We start from the raw sequence: 22,060 nt of genomic DNA on the forward strand, positions 1-22,060 counted from the left end.
TCACAGTGAGAGACAACGTGGGCCTGCGTGTCGACAGTGCTGACGGAGAACCCCAGGGCCACATTCATCAAGTGAAACAGGCCACTCCAGTCCATGGAGGCTGGGGGTGCAGCGGGTGGAAGGGGGAGTCCTGCCATCGCCTGTCCTCTGCTGCAGCCTGCTCCACACACCGTGGGTGACATGTGCTCACCCACCCAGAGGGCGCCCTTAATCACTGGTGGCCTCAGAAACCTCACTGTGCTTCCCCTGGACAGACACAGTGAGACACCTTCAGGCTCCAGTGTTGCCCTCAGGTCCCATCTGCCGTGTGCTTACAGATAGTGGGAAACAGGTAAGGGTGATTTTGCTCAGAAATATGCTCATTCCACTTGAAAGGAGCAAGTTCATCCCTAAATATATATAAAAAAAATTTTTTTCAGTGTGCCTGAATGTCACCACCCAGCCTTACTAAAAGGAAAATACCTCCACCTCAAATCCCTGATTTGAAAAGCAAACACAGCACAGCTGTTCTACTGCTGCTACCAGGCTGCAGCGCTGATGAAAACCGAGAGAAGAGAGCCCTGGAGACCAGCAGAAACCCAACATTTAAGGCAGGCTTCCACCTCCAGAGCTGCAGTCAGCAGCCCAGAATCTCTCAGTGCATCACCTCTCTGATGCCACCGTCTCTGATGTGGAACAGAACCTGCGGGCTCTGTAAGAGATGGCAGAGCACTGGGCACGGAGGGGAGAGCTAAGAGCCCCGTGGGGCGGCTCTGCGTCACAGATCTCTGCCGGCTGCCCGGCCTGCCATCTGCTGCCACTTCCCCAAAGGGCCTCCTTCCTGCTCCTCTTCAGGACACCACATCCCTTTATCTTGGCCGGGTGGGGTGGCTGCCCTGCAGACAGCCCTAGAATGTGGGCATCTCAGCAAATCAGTGTGGTGGGGGTTGAAGTTTTTCAATCTGGAAAGACACCGGGACCACGTGACTTCTGACTTAAGCTAGGGGACAGAAGATAGAATTGCCGTAAGATAAGCACTGATCTTGTGGCAGGACCTCTGCTAAAACGGGATCGGCAAAATTAAGTGCGCTGTCTAAGGTTGCACAGCTGGGAGGCGGCTGATTGGGAGCTGGAACCCACATCATTGATTCCTCAGACTTTCCAACCTGCCAGGCATGGCTGGCAACCCCTAGGGCCCTGGGGATGCCCTGAGCCTGGCTCTTTCTGCAGTCCTGAATGATGGGGGTCCTCGCCAGTCTGGGGAACTCAGATGGACACATTCTCAGGGGCAGGGGTAGGAGCTGTCATTTCCACAAGAGTTGATCAATGCCCCCAATGTAGGCATTTCCCCAATAAGTATCCTCACTGACATTTTGTATTTCCCGAGTTTCTGAAAAGATACTCAAGATTTTACTGCACTGTAGCTGCTATTCAAAGGTGCATCAGTGTGATGAGATTTCAGGAAAAACTAGGGAGGAAAACTTACTTTGGCCCCAAATTACTTTAGTGAGCTACAAACAGACCACTTTGAAAGAAGTGTGTAAAAGAAGCTAATGTCAAAACTTAAAGCCAAACTTTAAATCCACTGAATCGATGGCATTCTTCTCTTCCCTTTACGCACAACAATCAGATTCACTGAGACTCAGAGCACAGAGAGACCGGGAAGTTGTTTGGAGGTATTTCACTTGTCGGTGTTCCTACTTCTCTACTTCTATGCAGAGGGTCCCAACCCTGTTACATTCTAGAATCACCCAGAGAACTTAAAAAAAAAAGATACCCAAGCTTTGACCCTACCTCCCAGAGATTCTGATTTACCTTGTTTGGGCTGAGGCACAGGCATTAGTAGGTCTTAAAAGTTCCCCAGTGATTCCAGCGTGCCACCAGAGGCGAAAATCACTGTTCTAAAACCTCGTCAATAGGAAGCAGCTTCACACTACAAAAATAAAAACCCTCTCCTGAGAGGAAGGGAACCAGTGAACCAAGCACCCGCCACAAGTCACAGTGTCCTCTGCCCCCTTCCCCCAGCCCTCCCCGCCTCCTTGCAGGGGCTCTCCTTTCTTCTTGGGCATGGGAGGTGCCTAACCTGAGCCCTCTGGCGCTCCCCGCACAGTCCCGCAGTGGTGGCCCCACTCACGGCATCCGCCAATGTCCCTTCAGGAGAGCAAGGAAGAAACAGGAAGCTTCATTTACAGCCAGGGGCAGAGTCTCTGAAACGGTCAACACCTTGACTAGAAAACAGGAGATCTGGGGTAGGAGGCCAGGCCTGGGTCTCCAGTGCCCGGGCACCACAGCACTCCCAGTCCACTGCCAGACCCCAAGGGAAAGCTGAGCACAAGCGGCCCTGCCGGACCCCCAACACTTGCTACTTCCCTGGGCAGGAGCCTGCAGGGGCGTCCGCTGGCCGCGGGATAAAACCCAAACTCCTCAGCCTGGCGTCCACGCTCTTCTATCGCCTGCGCGAACTGTCCTAACCCTTTCTATTTGATCCCTCCTCTACCTAATCAGGCCTCGCAGAGCCTGAGCAACCCTTATTTACTTCTCTCCCTTTGCTGTTCTGCCCAGTCAAAACTTGGGACGTCCAGCTTTTTAACCATATCAGGGTTATCTTTGTCCCAACGTCTGTCTACGTTTGGGGAGTGAGTGTCTCTCCAACTGGACTGAGTTCTTCAAAGGCTAAAATCACACATTTCTCTGTATTCCGAACAGCACTCGGCACAAGGTCAGGCCAAGGCGCAGAAGTCCAGTGAATGCTCGGTGACGGGTGTCTGTTAACTGATCACGAGCCCCTTCGGGGAACAGGTGGCATATTGCTACCCGCATGTGCACCCGCATCCAGGTAAAATCTAGAAGCTTTCTCCAGGAAATCCCCACGGATCTCCCAGGCCCTCAGACTGCATGAAAATCAATACACAGGCCTGCGCTACCACACGGTGATAGCAGGGCAGGGGGTGGCCCGACCCTGCAGGACAGCAAGCTTCCTGAAGAAATTCTCACGGTTGCAGGACTTCTGCTTGGCGTGCAGGCCACCTGCCTGCCTGCTTACAATCCTTAATATTTCACTGAGAATGAATGACTACTCCTTGCCCTACTAAACAGTCATTATCACTGTTTCATCTGCAGATTTTCAGAGCTAGAATGTGCCTCTGCTTTATTTCAACTGCTGTGCGAGCTGATAATGTATAAAACCTGCCCCCAAACAAATGAAAGCATTCAGGTTTTAATAAGGCATCTCTTCTCCATGTCTGCATCCCCACTGCTGCCCTGCAGATCGGTTCATCAGCACCATCTCCCTACACCCCATATACATGCATTGATATGTGATACTTGTTTTTCTGACTTACTTCACTCTGTATAACAGGCTCTAGGCTCATTCACCTCGTTAGGACTGACTGTGGGTTCTTCTTTAGGACTAATATTCCATGGTATTTGTGTACCACAGCTTCTTTGTTCATTCATCTGTCAATGGACATGTAGGATGCTTCCATGCCCTAGCTGTTGTCAATAGCACATATATATGGAATCTAGAAAAACAGTGCTGATGAAGCTATCTGCAGGGCAGCAATTAAGACGCAGACATAGTGAACAGACTTGTGTAGGAAGGAGAGGCTGGGACATATTGAGAGAGCCGCATGGAAACACACAGATTACCATCTGTAAAACAGCCAGCCAGTAGGAATCTGCTGTATAAGGCAGCGAGCTCAACCCAGTGCTCGAGACAACCTAGAGGGGTGAGGTGGGGTGGGAGATGGGAGGGAGGTTCAAAACGGAGGGGACATATGTATACCTGTGGCTGATTCATGTTGATGTACGGCAGAAACCAACCCAATATTGTAAAGCAATTATCCTCCAATTAAATAAACAAATATAGTAAAATCAATAAAGGCAAAAAAAAAAAAGGCATCTGAAGAATCACTGCTATGTTCACCTACGTTTTGGCAACTGAGTGAAGTCAAGTGTATCTCCTTTTCAACCACATGAAATAAATTTCATTTAAAACCTAACTGGAAAAAAAAAAACCTAACTGACTGAATCATAGAACCTTGTGCTCTAACTTTATGCAAAACAAAGTCTCCAGTTTCCACTCTGCTTTCACAGAAGGGACAAGGATCACGTCACAAACATGCTTTGATCCCGGAAATGAGAGTCAGCGTCCTCAAAAGAAGGACTGCGCATGCGCCCTTCTCCTAGGCCCTTTGAAGCCCATGCTCTCCTCTGCCGGCTGGTCTGCTGCTCTGCCGGGAGAGCTGGTCTCCACGCTGACTTCAAAGACAGCCCACGTTCCAGCCAGGAGAGATACTGCAAAGCAGCACTCAAAAATGCTTTTGACCTCAGACAGGACTATAGGATGGATGCGATGTTTTAAACAGCAGCTCCTGTAGCTGCTCTCTAGTACAGAGACCCCTAAATGACACCAAAACCATTACATAATTTGCTAGGATGGAAACTCATGAATTCCATCTTACATCAGAGCAAAGAAAATAAACCCTGGAAAATCTGGAGACTCAATTAAATAGCAATTAAAAATGAAATATGACCTTTGCTTGTTCAACAGTCCTCACACCTCTTAGGCCAATGTCCTAAAAGGGTAGAAATAGACGCAGAGAACATGAACTCAGAGAATCACACACGACATATTTAACTGGCTAGAAAACACAAACACACAAATTCTGATCTGGCTGGCGATTGTGACTTTCATGTGGGTTCTGGTGTCTCAGATGGCCAACTTCTCACCCCTCACACGCTCAGCTGCTACCAACCTAAGTATCGGGGCAGAAGCATTCATCTTCCTCAGGCTGCTTCTCGCTCTATCCTCGTTTGCCACTGCCTGGAAGACAGGCCACCCCGAGTCCCTCTAGCTGGTCACTGTGTGGTGATCAGCCATGACCACAGGGCCTCAGGGGAAGGCACAGTGCCTCTCTGCCACTTACCAGTTTTGTGACCTAACTCCTCTGAGCCTCGGGTTCCTCATCTGCAAGATCATACCTTTCCAACAGGGCTGCGCGAATATTCAGTGACATCCGTACTTAGAGCAGCCAGCACAAAGGCTGGCTTTGTAACTTAGTTTTCTTACCTGCTAAGACAATAGCGAAGGACTTTCCTGGGTGGCTCAGTGGCTGAGGCTCCCGATGTAGGGGGCACCGGTTCAATCCCTAGTGAGGCAACTAGATCCCACATGACACAACTAAGAGTTTGCATCTCACAACAAGACCGGGTGTGCATGCGGGCTCAGTCCCTCAGTGGTTGTCCAACTCTTGGCGACCCCATGGACTGTAACCAGCCAGGATCCTCTGCCCATGGCATTCTCCAGGCAAGAACACTAGAGTGGGTTGCCATTTCCTACTCCAGGGGATCTTTCCGACCCAGAGATTGAACCCGAGTCTCCTGCTTGGTAGGCAGATTGTTTAGCACTGAGCCACCTGGGAAGCTCCCCAAAATAAATATTAAAAGAAAAATAGCAAAGGCAAGGTGTTCAAGGGGGAATCTGTCGTGGCTTTACCCTGCAAGTAAAGGAGTCAGCAGCAGCACCAAGAGCACCGAGGGAAGAAGGAACAGCCATCCCCTAGGAACATGGAAAACGATTTTTATCAGTCTCCGACTGCTAACAAGGAATACCATTCCTCCAACCTCAATCGTCCCAGCTTCTACACCCAGTTTTAAAGCAGGTTAATTAAAAAGCCTCCTCCCTAAGATAACCTGAAAGTGAAAGTCGCTCAGTCATTTCCAACTCTTTGCAACTTCTTGAGGGATCTTCCCAACCCAGGGATTGAACCCAGGTCTCCGGCATTGCAGGAGGATTCTTTACCAGCTGAGCCACAAGGGCAGCCCAAGATAACCTGGATATCAGCAATAAGAGGATGGGCAAGTTATTTATGGCGTACGTACATAGTGGAAGAATATGCAAGCCTTTAAAAGGATGAACTGAAATGATTTTCATTACCTGGGAAAAGGTGTGTGCTATGATGTTAACTATTTAAAAAGGATAAAAAATTCTGGTATGACATAGATAGGAAGAGGGAACTACACCGAATGTTAATATCTGTTGTCTCCGCAGGTGAAATTATCTGTGATTTAAATTCTCATAGCTATTTTTTGTTTTCTATTTTTCACTTTATCCTCAATGAGCACATATTACATTTCAATTAGGAAAACCATTTTTTTTTAAAGTTCCTTGGTTTATCATACATATCATTTAAAACATGGTACTTTAAAGAATCTCAAGTAGTAAGATAAGGACCAAAATTACCCAAGCTTGGATAAGAGCATAGTATGTTATCAGTGATAAATGCAAACTAGCATCTTTTTTCCTTTGGCAAGGGACCTTTTGGTCAATTTACAATTCATCAGCACTTTTATTATGCTGGGAAGACTGGAAAAACAGAAGATGAAAGTCAAATGAACTCTTCTTGTAGGGGACGGTAAAACATTTGGTGGGAGGAAAAAAAAAAACTTGAAAGTAGAAGTCAAGCTAGGGGAGTCCCTACTGCTTTCAATAATTTATAGTAGAACTGGTTACCATCAATAAGGATAACAGAGAGTTGACTACACAGAAATTCATCCCACCTGGCCTAAAAATGTCACTGTGTTCTCCTGAGACACTACTCCAATTCATATCCAACCACAAATGTGACTATGCACACCATCCGGCCATTTCTCTCTTCAGAGCTGAAGGTAATAACTGCTGTTTATGGAGCACTTACTCTACACCTTCTGTTCCTCAGTTTAGTCCATCTCCCAGAAAGACGTGGAGGTAGATGTCACTCTTTTACAACAATCCTGGGGCTCAGAGAGGGTAGATGCCCTAAACAAGGGTGCTCAGCCAGAACGGCCTCTACCCCAGGCCTGACTGACCAGGGGCACAGGAGTCCCCGGTTCTATGGCCTTGGGCAGAACGCTTTCATACCATCTACCCCTCATTCTGAGGCTGGCTGAATGGGCAGAACCAGCCCGTCAAGTTGGGAAGAGGTTGGGACAGAGTGAGGGCCAAGCGAGGAGGGCTACTCCGGCCTGGGGGATCTGAGTTAACGCGGCTGTAGACCTCTCGCAACACCGCCCTGCCGTTAATACCCCGCACTTTGCAACCCACTTCCTGCTACATGTGCACAAACTGTTGTCTATGCGCTTCCAGGATGGGTGTTATCTGGGCACCGCATAGAAAGTGTGTATAAATCAGAAAACGATTTAAACAAGCCCCACCATGAATACTAGGCATGTCCTGAAGCAGAAAGGAGCATTTTTACATGAACGTGTCTGAAGTGGATGCTCTGAATACTCAGCAATCTGAATGGCAGTTGTACCAAAACAGAATAGGGTCTTTGATTAGGCTGCCGTGTTTCCACACGACGCTCCCATTAAACGCTAAGTTTAATGCAGGATAAGTGAACCTCTTTCTTGTGTTTTACTGTTAAAACCCGTGGAGGATCTGGATCTCCAAGGTCACCAAGCCCTGCTGGATGCAGGGCTGGCAGATCCCACTGTCTTTCTCAGTCGGGTCGGCAGACTGAAGGGAGTAGTGACCCCAGGAGGTGAGGTTGATGTGGTGGCCACGAGGCACACATGGTCCCTGTCTGACTTAAGGACGGAAGTTTAACTTTCATTTAACTTTATTAAATTTAAGTAGTCCAGGCCTTCCCTGGTGGCTCAGTGGTAAAGAATCCGCCTGCTCACGCAGGAGGCACGCATTTGAGCCCTGATCCGAGAAGATCCCACGCGCCGAGGAGCAACTAAGCAAGCACACCACAACTCCTGAGCCTGAGCTCCAGAGCCCGGGAGCCACGGCTACTGAAGCTCATGCCCGAGGGCCGATGCCCCACAGCAAGAGAAGCCGCCGCCCTGGGAAGCCCGTGCGTTGCAGCCGGAGAGCAGCTTCCGCTCGCGAGTTAGAGAAAGCCCCGTGCAACAACGAAGACGCGGCACAGCCAAAAATAAATAAAATTTATTTTTTTAAAAATTAAGTAGTCCAGTGGCTACAGTACTAGCCAATACAGTTATAGAGGACATATTTGCAGATATAAACATGTATTTATAAAAATATAAGCATACTAAATATAGTGTTATGACTTGCTTTTTTTCATTTAATGTAACATGAATTTTTTTCCATTTTAGTAACTGTACCTCTGGACATTATTTTTAATACCTATATCTGTGCTGTCCCGTACTGTAGGCACAAAAAATGTGTGGCTGTTGAGCACCTGAAATGAGGCTAGTCCTAACTGAGATATGTTGTAACTGGGAAATACACACCAGATTTCAAAAGCTTCATATAAACAATGGAAAATACATTAACAATCTTTACATTGATTGTATATAATCGATGACAGTATTTCAGAGATAGTGGGTTAGGCAGAAATATACTATCTAATTTCACCTGTTTCTTTATACTTCCACTCCTAGCAGCCCAAATAGAAGAAGTGAGAAAATGGTCACTCAAGTTAGTGTCTGGTTCTGCAGACTGGGGAAGGCCCACTGGTTTGTCCTTGGCCAGGCCTCGGCGTGGGGGAGCCACCAAACAGGTGTGGCCCTAACAACAGAGCAGGCTGGGAATGGCTCCTGACATCGCCCAAAGGCCTCAGACAAACCTTCATTCTGCTGACCCCCAGCCTTATGGCCTGGAGCAAGTTACGTACTTTACTTTCCTCCAACTCTCCTGCACTTAACTTTTTTCCAACTGAAAAAATGGTGATGATAACAGACACAATTCAGAGGGGTTATGAGCATCAGATGAGAATCTAGAAAAGTCTGGCAATTTTTTATAAAGTTAAATATTCACTTAGCATGTGACTAAGCAATTCCGTCCCTAGGTACTTACCCAAGAGAAATGAAAACACATCTACACAAAGACTTGTATGTTCATAGTATCTCTATTCATGATTAGCCCCAACCTGGAAATAACCCAAAAGTCTACTAACTGGTCAACAGATAACAAGTTGTAGAACATTCAAACAGTGGAACATTACTCAGTAATAAAAAACATACAACAACAAAACATGCAACAGAAGAACCACATTCTATCTGTGGAGTATCTCTCCTAATAAACCTGCTCTCACTTAAAAACAACAACAAAGATGCAATAGTATGGAGCAAGCTCAAAGCTCTAAACTAAGTAAGAGAAGCCAGAAACCAAAGACTATATCCTACAAAACTCCATGTATATATGACATTCTAGAAAAGGTGAAACAATAGTAACGGAAAGCAGATCAGTAGTTGCCAGGTACTGACTGCAAAGAGGACCAAGAAAATATTTCAAGTAATGAAAATGTTACACAGTGGTTACATTTACATGGGTTAAAACTTTTCAAATGAGAAAAGTTAGCACACGGCATATAAAAAGTGCTTTAACAATGCTAACTGTTCTCATGACAAGTATTGTCTAAAACCAAACTCAGATTCACCATCTTTCTGGGAAGACCAGCTACCCACTGCTGACCTTATACTATTTTTGCAATCATTTCTAGTGTCCCTGTTTCCCTTCTGCTACCGACTTGAGATATGGCCTTTCTAACTTCACTGCTTCGTGATCACTCTGGACTCTTCTCTTCCTTCCACCTTTCTTACTGAACCTTGCACGCTGCCTACAAATGAAGTTCCTAAAATACTACCTTCTGCCACACGTGTGCTTCGAGCCCCCTCCCTGCTATTCAAATCCTTTAGTGCGGCATACAAAGGACCCCACGATTGGCTCTAGGGTCCTTTTCCATCTTTTAATCTACACCAGAATCCTCTACAATAAATCTTTGTGTGATGAATGAACCAATGAAGGCAGGGACCAAGTCTGCCTTGCTTAGACCTGCATCCCAAGTGCCTAGGATGGTGCCAGGAACACAGCAGCATCTGATGAATGAACTAAAGACCTTCTGCACCCTGAAAACGCATCCTGACCTCAGAGAATAGAGCTGCTCATTCTCTCATTCTTTTTTTCTTTTAACTGAAACACTTTTGGTGGGTTAGTAATAGTTTGGAACAAGATAAACAACTAGGGGTTCTGGAAAGTGTTTCAAAATTTATGTGTTAAAGCTTATGAGGCTTCTATTTCTACTTTAAAACAATCTGTCAATAAATATTTAAGTATTTTTTCCCTTTAACTCAAAACAAAGGGTCTCCAAGTGTATGTGTAAGACATAAGGGAGGCATCACAGAGATGCGATGAGTGTGCTCATAGTTCCAGTTGATTTATCATGGTTTTGACCATTATGTAGCTTTTAAAATTATTTTCTTCTTAGTCATATAGGGTTTCATTTACACCCATAATGGACTGTGACTAAAGGTAGATTTAAGGAAAAGCCAATGGCAAAATATGAGTTAGTAAGAAAGACAAGAAATGGGAATCATTGTAAAAATGGTTATTATGAAAACTGCCTGAAGTAGCAGGTATGTTTACCTTACCACAATTCTTACTGTAAGGTTTCAGAAGCCAGTGTAATTCAGATCCCAAAGATAAAATATTATAATTTTTAAAAACGTGCTAATCTGAATAGCATATTTTTTAAATTTAAAAATCACTTCCAAAAAAAAAAAAATCACTTCCAGAGGTGGTTTATACAGTTCAGTATTATTATGAAAAGAGTCTGCAAGGGGAAAAAAAGGCCTGTGGAATGCTGATTGACAAGCTCCTCTCTGGAAGGCTCTGTTAAGCCTTTCCTTCTTCCCCCAGGAGAACTGGGTGGGGCCACACCCACCTGGCCCTCTCTGCTCCCAGGCAGGCTGGCACTTTCAATACCTACTTCTCCTTTGGTTTATGGGTCTACCACCTCTACCAGGGTTGTAAGCTCACTATTTCATTCATCTTTTTAGCTGAATACACAATATAGTGCTTGGTACATGGAAAACTAAGTGCTTGCTAATGTTCCCAACGTCTTAGAGGCTTTCCGACATGGCAGAAACCGTGTGCTTCACACAGCAGCCTGCATCCAAGCCTCAGATACAAACCCACAGCCTGACCGTGCTCGTCTTAGCGGAGAGGAAGGCAGTCAGGCCACAGAGAATATGCATGCGTTTCTCAGGAGGCAGTGATCAGAACATGTCAGCTGCCTGTTCCCCCTCCACCCCTACGAATGGCGATGAGCATGGTCACTTGTCAGAGGAAGTGGCAGGAAAAAGAACAAAGCAAAGGGCTTTCTATTTTATTTTTTCACCCTGCTACCAGAGGTCAAGTGTGTGTGAACTGATGTTGGGATTCCTTTGATGATGAACAAAAGCTGGGATGTGAGGAGCTGAAGTGGGCATTGGCCAGGGACCTCCTCCCTTCGGGCCTGGCCTTCAGGAACTCCTCTGCTGGTCTGGTGGCTGAGCCCGTGGCCTGCCCACTTGCCTCTTCCACCTCCCCTGCCGCCTCTGAACACCAACAGCCAGCTCTGCTGCCAGGCAGGCCTGTAAGGAGACTCTGCGCTCTCTCTCTGAGCCTGGGTGCCAGAGCATGTCCCTCCAGGGTAAAAGGGGAAAACAAGGAGTCGGGAAGGGGGTGGGGGTCGGGTTCTCTGAAATGTCACCGGTCTTTTTTGCTATTTTCTAGCAGTCACAGTTGACAGTGAGACAAACTTTTAAAGAAATAATTTTCCCTTTTCCATTCAATGCCTAAAAAAGTACAAGTACCTAAAAAGTTACTAGGCTCTAACAAATACAGAGGGTAAACTACAACCAGTGACATCTATGTGCTGAGTTCTGTTCAGAATGACCCATGAGTCTGAGTTCAGTTAATCGTCACACAGAGCCCGAGCATCTTCGTACTAACTCCACTTCAGAGATGAAGAAACTGAGGCTGGGACTTCCCCGGTGATCCAGTGGTTACGAATCCACCCTGTATGCTGGGGACATGGGTTCCATCCCTGGTTGGGGGAACTAAGATCCCACATGCCAAGGGGTAACTAAGTCCTTGTGGCCCAACTACTGAGCCCATGAGCACAACTAGAGAATCCCTGTATCACAAGGCAAGATCTCGCACGCGGCAGCTAAGGCCCAACGCAGCCAAATAATTTCAAAAGAAACTGAGGCTGAAGAGATTGAGCAAGATCACTAAGGCACTGCCCCACTCCTCCAGCTATTTACAGTTTCACCTGTGTTGGAGAGAGAGGGCATAAACAGAGAACAGGGAATAAGACACAATCTGTGTGTAAAATGCTTGCGACTTTTGCACAAATAAAATTGAATGGGAATGACAGAGGAAGGAAACCACATGTAGTTTGGTAGGCAAGACAGTAGGTCTACAGGAAGGGCTTCCTGAGCTGAGCCCTGAATAAATGCATTCATTCAACAAACTCATGGGTTCAGTAATACTTACTGAATGCTTCCTGTCTGTGGCAGAGACTGTGCTAGTTTGAATCAAAATAGCAATACATAGACATGAAAGGCTGGATTTCAAGTTAAAAAAAAAAAAAAGGGAGAAAAGCACCCACAGTGGCTGAACAGTGGCCTGTGTGGCCCTCTCCACTTAAGGAGTGGGAAGGGGAAGAGGTGAGCCGTCTAAGCACAGCCCCACTTCCCGCTCCCCTCCCACCGCCAAAAAAGCCTCAGCTGAAAAATAAGGAGAAATGGCCTGTTTCTGATGAGCCATGTCAAAGAAACGTGGGCAGCCTTGTTTGAGTATCATAAACAGAGGTGCCGCGGTAAGAGGCGGGTCTGAGGCCGGGCTCTTCGGCACAGAGTCCCCTGTCCTTCCCCTGGGTACTCTGGTCACTAAGTCCCCTGGCACTCACACCTACGTGCACCAGGCAGGCTGCGGCCCGGAGCAATTCTTCACACTCACGGGACATAATTCATCTGCCGTTCTCATTACGGCCGTCTCTCCAACAGCATGGGTTTGAACTGTGCGGGTCCACTTACACAAGGATTTTTTTTTTCCCCAATAAATATGTACTGCGGTACACCAATACAAAGGGCAGGTTACAAGGTCATATGCAGATTTCCCAGGGTAAGGAGGGCCAGTGCCTGAACCCCCGTGTTGTTCAAATGTCATCTTTAGAGGATTTTCTTTAAGTGGTAATATATGTGATAGTGCAGTGCATTTTTTAAAATGCACATCTCCCACCAATTTAAATAAGTAACTCTCCAAATTTACAGTTTTCAAAATTCTTCCAGTGGTTCCAGCCTGAAGATTCAGAGCTCATGAGCAGGTTTCAGGTCAGTGAGGTTCTGAGAGGTCATATAAACGTGTAAGAGTGTTTATGGAGGACCAGTCCCTCTGATGAATCAGATACCCTGAAGAAGCTGGATCCAAAGAGATAAAAGACAGAATATATCCTGCGGTTAGCATCCGGCAATGTCATAAAACTTTCCAGGGTGAGGGCTAAGGGGTCGGGGGCTTATTTTCAAGATAATGAAAAGTGTTCTAAAATTGAGTATGGCAATAGATACATGTATTCTGTGAATATACCAAAAAGCCATCGAGCTGTACACCTTAAATGGGTAAATTGTATGGTATGTCAATTACATAAAGCTGCGACACAAGCAAACAGCTTCCGGGGAAGACTCCTGTTACTCTGCAGTGAGTTTCCCAAGCTAACATTATGTTAATAAATACCCTGTTAGCCACTAAAAAAATAACTACTGGATTATTTGAAGACAATAATGACAATGGAATTTCCTTTTGCTTTCAACTGTCCTCTTTTGGGGGAAATGCATGCTATCGTGATCCTGAGCTGGTAACGGCCAGATTTACCTCAAATTTGGTGGTCAGAAAGTCCACCAGAGATTAAGTGGCCAACGGGCAGGCACTCTTCCCTCCACTGAGGTCCAAGTACTTATCCAAGGTCAAGTACTTGTTTCTTAGCCCTTCGTTAAAAGTTTCAAGCTGAAAACACAGGGCCCCCCTCATCACCTCTGAAGAGGAGCCACGTCCTATTTTCCCAAAACCATGGGCACGTTATCCATGAAAGAAGTCACTGACAAGGGTAAATGCCAGCTTAAGGGGGAAAACAATAGGAAAAGCCTACTGCTCTCCCTGCCACAACACCTCCCCTACGCTTAATCACTTCCAAGTTCTGTAACAATGCCTGTATCCACCTTGCCCATTTTCAGGATGGAACAGAAAGGAGCTTCATTTCATATGAAGCTGCCTGGAAACCGCTCACACCACCTGCTTGCCGTGGAGAACAGAGGTTTTGTTTAACTTGCCCCAGATGAACCCACTGAGGTGCTCAATCAACAACCTGTATTTTGAACATTCTCAAGATCACAATACACATGGAAGTGTACATGTGGGTGGCTGTTTTCATTATTACCCCTGGGGAGCAAAGCGAGTAAGTATCTTTTCACCTAAAATAAACCTTAGTCCCAGAATCCTTGTTTCCTCCCAGTAACTCCAGCCAGGTTATTATCTGTATTACTGAAACAAGAAAGCTTTCTAGTGGGATAATCCTCAAAAGAGGTGACGTATGAGAATTAAGAGTCCTCAGCCCCTACCTCAAGGTACAAAACAATTGATTCTTTAGCAGAAAGAGACTGAAGAAGAGACTGAATCTATAAATTAACTAATTACAAGTCTCTAAGCATCCAGCTCCGTTTTCTGACTGCATCCATCAGGGGTTTCAAGGACAAGCACAGAAAAATATACAACCAAGTAGAAGATGAGTGATTAGAGTCCCAGAAAATCACTATTATTATCTTATTATAATGTGTGCAAGTGCTGCAAGATAACGATCATTCTGCTTCCACTTGTCTATGCAAACACCCTGAAAAAAAATTTTTTTTCATATTCAATATAACTTGGTAATCAAAATAAGTTTCCAAATAACATCTCCAAAGGAAGCCCAGATGGATTCTGATATTGAGCACTGGACTATTTAAACTGTCAGGGCCTTCAAGCAACCATGTCTCCTGTTTTGGCATCACATTGGATCAGGTATTCTGGTGATATGGGAATAGAGTTTAAAACACTTTATTTAAAAAACAATAGGTTAGAAGAGGTTGAAGCTCAATAAACCAAGCCACAAAAGGAACTTCAAAACTCTTTGTTATGACAGGTAAAGATTCTAGTTGACTTGCATATACCTTGGAAAACAGAAGACCTCAGAATCTGACAGAACAAAGTTCCATGCGGGCAGGAGCTGTGAAGTTCACCTCCAGCAGGTGCCTGGCACATGCTAGGCGCTCAGCACACCTCTGTTAAGGGAACAGGTATTGTTGAATAAACAAGCTGTGCAGGAATGCACTTTCCAAAATCAAAGTTCAAGGTGAGATCCATTTTCAGTAAAGATTTTAACACGAAATATTGTTTTCCACTGACTTGTAAAATACTGTTTTGCCTCAAATACCACTAAACCGTCTTGTTTCTCAAGAACAAAATGTACCAAATGCAGAGTCAATGGGCCCTGGTGAACCTCAAGGAAGAACAGTTAAAAAGGGAGGAAATGGGAAATTAAGACCTATCAAACTACAGCATAGTGACCAGCAAAAATTAGATACAGACAGTTGACAACAACCTTCTCCAAAACTGGAGGTTTTCCTCTGGTTTCTATTTCAGCTAGCTAAGCAGTTTTCTTCAGTCGACTTCCAAACCTTTCCCTTTCAGGTAGTTGAGAACTTACATATTTCATTCATAACGCTCCCAAAGTTTCCCACAATTTACCTGGGTGACTTCTTTTACTAGAATCTCTTTTGTCTGGAAAGTTCTTCCCTTTCCACTCCCTACTGCCCTTGCTGAAATCATCTCTAAATACCGTCCTTTCTGATTTTATGGAAGTTTCATTTCCTTGCAGCAGAAGCCTGCTCTATTTCCTGAAGCTAAATTCATCGTGCTCCATAAATGTGAAAACAAAATCATTCAAACCACATTCAGGCACAGAACCACCTACCAACCTGCACCTTCTGCCGGTTTTTCATCCCAATATGCCTTTCTGGTGGTGACCTTGTGTTCCCTTCATCCTTCTGGCATCTCTATTTTCCAATCCACAGAATTTTCCCCTCCCAAGTCCATAAATTCTCAATCATATGGAACAAAACATTTTCTGCTATAAATCCTGTTTCCCAAGGCTCAACAACCTTGATAAACAAAAGCAACCATGGCCCGAAATTAGCTTACTTGCAATCAAAACGTGTTAATGTATTTAACCCTCTGCATATATGTGGCCACACAATGAACAGATGGAAGGAGGAAGCAATGTACTTTACAAATACTTCGTAAAGACTTTTTCATCTGATCTTCTTAACAACCTAGGGAAGCAGGCAGGGCAGGCATTTTATTACCCCATTTACAGGTGACAAAGCTAAACATCAAAAAGCTTAAGTGAAAAGGAAAAAAAAAGGCTTAAGTGATTTGCCCAACCAATGTCGTCACATGACATGTCACCCCAAACCCACATTAGGGTCCTGCCTCGTTCAACCCAAAGGATGTCTACCATGTACCCTCTCCATAGCTTTTTGTCCTACATACAGTCAAGCAGTAACTTCACAGAGATTTGGCATTTGAAAGGGAGGATGGTCCTCTGACTTTGGGGGTACCATCTCCCTTCAGCTAACAAGCCAGAAAACCATCTTCCAACTTCCCAACAGAAAACAACGCCTTTTTCTTCTATATACCACTTTTAACAACTACCGCTTTTCAAAACAATTTCCAACAGTTCCTGTTTTAAAGAGACTTACTCTTAAGACTCTACTAGTCCAAAAAGTTTGCATCAGCATAGGATTTTCTCAATAAAGTTCAGGGCTGATGCAATATTTTTCAGACTCATATTTTACAGCTAAACTGACAAGAACATAGAACAGTCAAAAATTACGCAAGACAATGCTGCATTTTTTTTTTTCACTCTGCCACATCTGCCTCTATGTGTCTCCTGTGAGTCACTGTCTTTGGTGTTCAGTCATCATTATAGGAACTCTCATTCTCTACCCTAAATTATTTTATTTCTTAAAGAAAACCTCTGCAATAAAAACAGAATCCTACGACATCTTTCACCAATTTGCTGAAGCACTGACCCCTTAATGAAGAGCCTCAGATGTCATGCTATTCCAATTTTTTATCACTCCAGTTTAACACAAACAGAAAAGAAGATGAAGGACAGTTACAATTCATTCATTTATTCAATCAACAGACACATGAAATCCTATCAGATGCCTGGAACTGGAGCCCAAAAATGAACAATAATTGTCCGTCCTCTCACAGCCTGGTAGAGTGGAAAACTAGAGTAAAGACAGAATAAACTGATCAAGGTTAAGGTGGAGGTGAGCACAGGGTGTGGGGCAGTGGCCATCCATCATGAAATGCTTTCTGGAAGAAGTAGTCTGTGAGCATTTATAATCAACTCTCTCTGGACTTTCAGTACAAAATAAGCCTAAGACCCAACCCCACTCCCTGAAAGGTTATAAGACGTACTGGTCAATAGTCAAGTTAAAATAATAATCTACTTAAAATAGCAGAATTTATTCTTGATTCCCAGTCCTAAATTTCAACTCCTAACCCCTATTCCCTTAGGCACAAATTACAGAGGGGTTAACAAATTCTGTCCCATACAGAGCCTTCTCACAAGTCTGTAGAACAGAATTAAAGACATGCATAGTGAAATAAAATGCACTTTAAAAAATACATAATCATTTTCCTAGACTGGAAGTGAACACTTTGAAGGATCCAAGCCCTACAAAGCATGACTGTCAGAAGAGGAAACTGAGGTTCAAAAAAGTCCCACTTTAATACAACAGAATAAAAGATGTCTTTGAAGTCGCCAGAACAGCTTGAGCAAGAAGAAAAACAGAAGGCTATTGTGGGGCTTTAGGCTCCAGATGATGAACCCCAAACACCCTGCAATGGTAAACAAACAAGCCTCTGAGCCGGAATCTGATTTGGTGACCCAACAAAACATTACAATCTAAGGAATCTCTCTCTCCCCATTCATTATTTCCCAAACAAAGTCCCACTGGCTAGCAGCTCCTGGTTTGGTGGTGGTGGTGGTGGGGGTGGGGTGCTGGTTTATTGCCGGTAAATTATAATGCACAGTGTGCTTTAAAAAAAAAAAAAAAAAAAAAAGGTACAGGCACATGAAAACAACCACGGTTTTAAAGACCCATAAAAGACACTATGTAACAGAAATGAACTCTGTCTGTGTTTACTATGAGGACCTATTACTACTTTATGCTACTCCAGTGGGTTTTAAACTCAATTGAATGCTACCACTGCCTGCTAAAGAGCATGTCAGGGAAGGGAAGGAGCAATTTCAAACACCTGCCTCAGCAGGAGCCCAAACTGCCTCCCTCACCATCTCCCCGGGCCTCAAGCAAGCAGCTGACCTGGAAAGGGGGCTTCAGACACCGGCCACTCTACCATCCCAAGTAGGCTCTATAAAGTCATCCTTCCATTTGGCCCGGCACACCCTCATCCCCACCACTCGGATCCCCAGCTGAAAGGAGGGAAACTCAGCCGCCCCATAGAGGAGAAATGGAGTGGGTCCTGAGTGGTCCCTTTCCCCAGCCGGGCCGAGGTGGGCCCGGGGGTCCCTCACCTCCCCCGGCTCCGAGTCCCTTCCCAGGGCACCGCCGAGCCCCTCCCACTCCTTTGGCCCAAGGGGCTGCGGTTACCACCCTCGTCCCCTCAGGACTTCGGCTGCCGCCTGGGCCCCGAGGACCCTGGCCCATAAGCGACGCCACGCCTGAGCCCTCTCGGCCCGGACCGCCGACCCCTGCCCCGGGCCCCTCCCGGGCGACCCTGCCCGGCCGCCCGCAACCCTCTCAAGGCCCGGGGCGGCCCCGCGCCGCCCGCCCCGACCGGCGGGCCGCGCACCGTGTGAGACTGCAGGCTCTGGCTCGCCTCGATGGCCGCTGTCAGCGGCACCGTGTCGTCCAGCAGCACCTTGCCGGCCAGCGGCTTCTCCATGAAGGCCATCCCGGGACGCCGGTCCGCCACCGCCTCGGGACCAGGGGCAGGAACCGCGGGCGCCGAGTCCTGCCGCCCGCCGGGCTCTGCCGCCGCCGCCGCTGTCAACACGCGCCGCCCCACGCGCCGCCGCCGCCGCCCGCCGGGCCCGCGGGGTCCTAGCGCCGACCGGCCCCCGCCGCCTTGGCCGTGGGCACAGGCAACCCTTTCGCGCTGCCCCCTCCGCGGGGTCCTAGGGCCAAACCGTCGGTCACAGCTGTCCTGGAGCTGCGCCTCCAAGCTCCACGTAGGCGCACCGCAAGCTCGATACCCTCAGCACCGGCCTCAGACCTCGGGACAGTTCACCCTAAGCCATCACCCCCAAGAGGTCCTCAGAGCCGAAGACACGGCGTCTTGGGCTCTAGGCTCCGGGAACGCTCAGGCCCAAACAATCCCAAACATTTCCTTGATAGGTTTCTCATATTAGGCCCTCAAAACTGTACACCGTGACTTACAACTGACCCTTTCCCATCAAGCCTCCCAGGTCAAAGAACCCTAAGACCCAGAAAAAAGGGCCTTCAGGATGGGACTCTCCTGCTGTGCCTTGCAGAACCACAAACTTTCTAGAACAAGCCCCTCAGATTGATTTTGTGGGGAGCTCTTGAACTTGGCTCTTCAGACTAAAAAACCTAAGAGCTGGGCCCTCAGAATTGAAGCCCTAAGACTCCAGCACTCTCAGACCCGAAGCTCTTTGAACTGGAGCCCCTAAAACCTGGGCATTGGTCCAGAACTCCCAGTCTCTACCCTCTGGCCCAGTTCTAAGCTCAGCACACAGGCCTTCAAACTTTCAACCTCAGACTTGGGGTGCTCCATCCCACCATACTGGCTCCAAGAACGTCAAAACCCAGAGCCAGATAACTCTGATCAACTCAGACCCAAATCTGCCCCAATCTGCCTGAACCCAAGGCCATAATCCTGACCCACCCACAGTGCTGTCTGCCAGGGCAGCATCCCAGGACAACAGAGAGAGCTGGAATTACCAGCTGTGTGCCCTTGAATTAGTTACCCAACACCTCTGAGCCCCAGCTCCCCATCTGTAACATAGAGATAACAAAGCAGCAGTCTATTAAAACTACGTATCACTTAGGGAGGGTTCATTTTTTACTTATGTTTCTTAAGGCAAATACGTCATTTCATTACCAGATTCACAGAAACCAAAATTCGGCTTTAATCATTACTCATATTACGTGGGCTGACCGGAGACAAGGCTCTTCTTGCATACTGCTGGGGGAATATAATTTGGGGCATTTATGCACTCAACAATTATTTACTGAGTACTTAACCATGTAAGAGGTCTGGCACTAGCAGCTGGGATTTGACAACACACATCCTCACCCAGTAATCCCACCTTTAGGAGATTATCTTAAGGAAATACTCAGAAATCAGTGCAAATACATAGCACTCAAAGGTATATATCTAACATAGAAGACTGGACAAACTGTGATACAATCATAGATATTTTACAAAGATTAAAAATTAGATTATCAAAGGATATTTAATGATGTTAGGGAATGCCCTAGGTACAACAGTAAGTAGGGAAAAAACCCAATATATGCATTTTATGATCTCAAGATTTTAAAATGTTCATAGGAAAAACATCAGAAGGAAGCCCACCAAAATATTAGCTGAGGGTCTTTAGCAAACAGAATCATGATGCTATTTTTTCTGCACTTTTCAAAATGTCTCTAAAAATATTTTACTTGTATGTTTAAGAAAAAACGTAACAATATTATACAACTGAGTTGCAAAGGTCATCAAAGGAGAGCCTGTCCTCTTCCTTGCTAAGGAAATGAAACTGAAAGTGAGAAATCATGTATTTCATGGACTGAAGCCAGAGACTAACTCTCAATCTAGGCTTTCCTGTGCTCGAGGAATTCTTGCCTGAAGCCTCTGAGAATAAATACTATAGACAGCCTTATAATCTTATCTACCCAAATCAGTGCCCTGAAGAGCCTAGACTTAACTGGATCCCTGGATCCTCTGGAGACTAGGCTATGATAGTCTGTAAAGCCAGTTGGCTTTTGAAGTGGCTCACGGTGAATGTGGAGAAATTCCCTAGTCCAGAGCTGATCTGAATCAAATCTACTTTGCTTCCAGTCTCATACTGGGTAAAGCAAATGGGATATGCAGTACTTCTGTTGCCATATACATAACTACTCAGGGCTGCAAGGGAAAATAAAGCAAGATTTATATTCTTGTATGCTGCCAAATGTTTAGATAGTCCACAGGTTGTTTAATGGCTTGACATTTGGCCAGACTGACTGAAAATAATGAGTTTTAGTGAGGACGCTTCCAGACCTGGCACCTGTTCTACAAATCAACTCACAGAACCTAATGAAACACTCAGTGCTTCCTAAGCAGCATCGCCTCCCCACTCAGAATTATTTTCTTTCTTTAAATATTCATGATCTGCATTAAAAAAAATTCAAGTCACTTGTGATCATTCTTACTTCCCTTACATACTGGAATTTTTCATCACATTGCAGAGGAATTTTGCTCATGGTTTATAAGGTCATGTGAACTGTGGCCTCACTAAGAGCCATTCAAGAAATTGATTGTGGCCTAGAAATCGACTGGTTGTGGAGCCTTCTATTAATTCTGTTCTATTTATGTAGTGTCCACATTTGTCTTGGGTTTTCTTATGATTTTTCTGCAAACCAAAATTTTCTCTGAAGATGTTGAGAATCCTGGTCTCTGTGTGTAATCCATAGGAAGAAAAGCCAAGGACAAAGGGAGTGAAACATCCGGGATCCTGGAGAGACTCAAGTGCAGTCCCAGAGTCATTTCACGGCACTTGCAGAGTCAGTTAATAAATTCTGCCAGCACATGACGCATTCAGAGTGGCACAGCCGCTCAATGACTGTCAACCTTTGGTAGAGTATATTTTAATGTTAAAACGTAATAGATGTAATTTAGTAGCAATTTTCTTTGGGAGTAAATTGGTCTCTTAATCATGCTCTAAGAACATAGAAAGAAAAATGTCTAATTCAGCACAAAATGAAAACCTGTGGTTACCTAAGAGGACTTTAGCAGTTTCTTCTTTTTCTAGCTGAACACGCAAGACGAATGGTGGCTGTGGGGAGGCTTTCTCCCTGCTGCTACTTAAGAGTCACTGCTCAGAAAAAGAAATGAGTGGCATTTCACCAATGTGGAAATGTTTCTAATCAAATACAAAAATCTGTTAAGCAATTTTCCAGTACATTAGGCTGAAATTGCTTACGATGGATATGTTTCTGTGGCGATCAAACATCC

General features: G+C 45.6%; 1 protein-coding gene across 9 annotated transcripts in view; it reads right to left on the minus strand.

Annotated features, from left to right (window-relative positions):
• PXK (PX domain containing serine/threonine kinase like) overlaps positions 1-18,877 on the minus strand; it is an 80,362-nt gene extending 61,485 nt beyond the window's left edge. For all 9 annotated transcript variants that reach the window (XM_065933376.1, XM_065933370.1, XM_065933375.1 and 6 more), the window contains exon 1: positions 18,677-18,877. In XM_065933376.1, coding sequence (XP_065789448.1) covers positions 18,677-18,778 — 102 coding nt within the window. In that variant the 5' untranslated portion in view covers positions 18,779-18,877. The remainder of the gene's footprint in view (positions 1-18,676) is intronic.
• Between the last annotated feature and the right edge of the window lie 3,183 nt (positions 18,878-22,060).

The sequence above is a fragment of the Muntiacus reevesi genome, chromosome 4 (assembly GCF_963930625.1).
Source record: "Muntiacus reevesi chromosome 4, mMunRee1.1, whole genome shotgun sequence".
Lineage (NCBI taxonomy): Eukaryota > Metazoa > Chordata > Mammalia > Artiodactyla > Cervidae > Muntiacus > Muntiacus reevesi.